Source organism: Priapulus caudatus, unplaced genomic scaffold (genome assembly GCF_000485595.1).
Source record: "Priapulus caudatus unplaced genomic scaffold, Priapulus_caudatus-5.0.1 Scaffold75, whole genome shotgun sequence".
In the NCBI taxonomy this organism is placed as follows: Eukaryota; Metazoa; Priapulida; class Priapulimorpha; order Priapulimorphida; family Priapulidae; genus Priapulus; species Priapulus caudatus.
The window spans coordinates 16,839-18,328 of record NW_014577136.1 but is presented as its reverse complement, the minus strand read 5'-3'; the positions used below and the strand labels follow the sequence as shown (position 1 = coordinate 18,328).

Genomic DNA, 1,490 nt, shown 5'->3' with positions numbered 1-1,490 from the left:
TTATACATTGAAATTAAATTAAATTATTACTGCTGGAAAATAATGGTCGCACATATCTCTGACCAAGATCTCTACCTAAACAAATTTATGCTACCATTCCTCATATGTGTGGTCTGTCATTGTAACCTAGCAACAGGGCATGAAATTAGCACCGGCCCACTGGCATAACGGGAAATTATTCGGAGGGCCGGTAACATTGGCAAAACACCGGCCCTCCGAGAAGGTGGTTTCAGCTGTTAGCGAGTATACCTACATTTTTATTTATAATTATAGCATTAACGAGCAAATAGCCTACATTACTGTTTCACTTGATTCAAACACTTCGGACATGATTCACGATCTGCATTATATAGTCCGTTCAACAGCTACTAAGTGATGCCGCACACTACAACATTTTTCGGACAACAACCAAACAAATTTCCGCTTTGACCTACCTGTTCCAAATAGAAGACCGGTATTTAGCGATCCAACCCATGATGTTAGACTGGCCGAGCTGCCGAAAACGTCTCTCAATACAACGAAGTAAACGCCAAATGTGAAAGACATGCCGACATGGATAACATGGCCCAGGAAAGTCGAGAACAAGACCATCCATGCCCACCCTCCATCCTGTCTATAGAGTTTGGCCATGCTCAAAGTTTCAAATTGGTTTCACTCTTTTCCAGTCATCAATTGAGCTGAAAGTATGCATATAAATAATGTGGGTTCATGTGTTCATGTGTATTAGTTCTGAATACATACAATACATTTACATTTTACAAGACAGGATTCCTGTTGGGAATAAAAATGAACAAGCCAAATTATTGACCTCCAGGCTGCAAGTACCAAGGCATGGAGCCTGATTCCATGGTCATGGACCACACTTCTGGGTGCTCCCCTGATAACCTTGCTGGCTGCACCGCTATACGGTCCACGGATAGGCTACGGACTGTATATAATTAATATAACCTAGGCAGCTAAACAGTAAACCTGCCAAAACCTATTGTCAAACTAGTATGGGGTCGCTACGAGTACTTCTACTTCTACTTCTACTCTATATTGGCCACCATCAACAGCTGATGATTCTGCCAACGGCTATAGCTAGCCATGTGGAGTGACCTAGCTTGGGTAAAGCCAGATGAGACGGGATACTAGAGAAGCGTTGCCGAAAGGAGGTGTTGACCCGAAGTGCTGAGCGCAGATCTTGCGCGCAGTTCCGCGGCAAGGCGCACGCGACCGCGGGAACGTCCTACGACAGTATGCAGCGCTGGCAGCTATGGATCCGTGTGCCGAATGCTTAGGCCGGCGCACGCATCCATAGCTGCCAGCGCTGCATACTGTCGTAGGACGTTCCCGCGGTCGCGTGCGCCTTGCTGCGGAACTGCGTGCAAGATATGCGCTCAGCACTTCGGGTCAACACCTCCTTTCGGCAACGCTTCTCTAGTATCCCGTCTTATCTGGGTGCGCCATTTCTGTTTTGGAATTCATTCCGCGTTCAAAACGCGTTGAGT

At 46.4% G+C, this 1,490-nt stretch overlaps 1 protein-coding gene across 1 annotated transcript in view; it reads right to left on the bottom strand.

The window, feature by feature from the left end:
- LOC106821470 (monocarboxylate transporter 3-like) overlaps nucleotides 1–1,490 on the bottom strand; it is an 8,329-nt gene that overhangs the window by 3,444 nt on the left and 3,395 nt on the right. Inside the window, exon 2 of the mRNA XM_014826294.1 lies at nucleotides 435–677. Within this exon, the coding sequence (XP_014681780.1) occupies nucleotides 435–630 (196 nt within the window). The 5' untranslated portion in view covers nucleotides 631–677. The remainder of the gene's footprint in view (nucleotides 1–434; nucleotides 678–1,490) is intronic.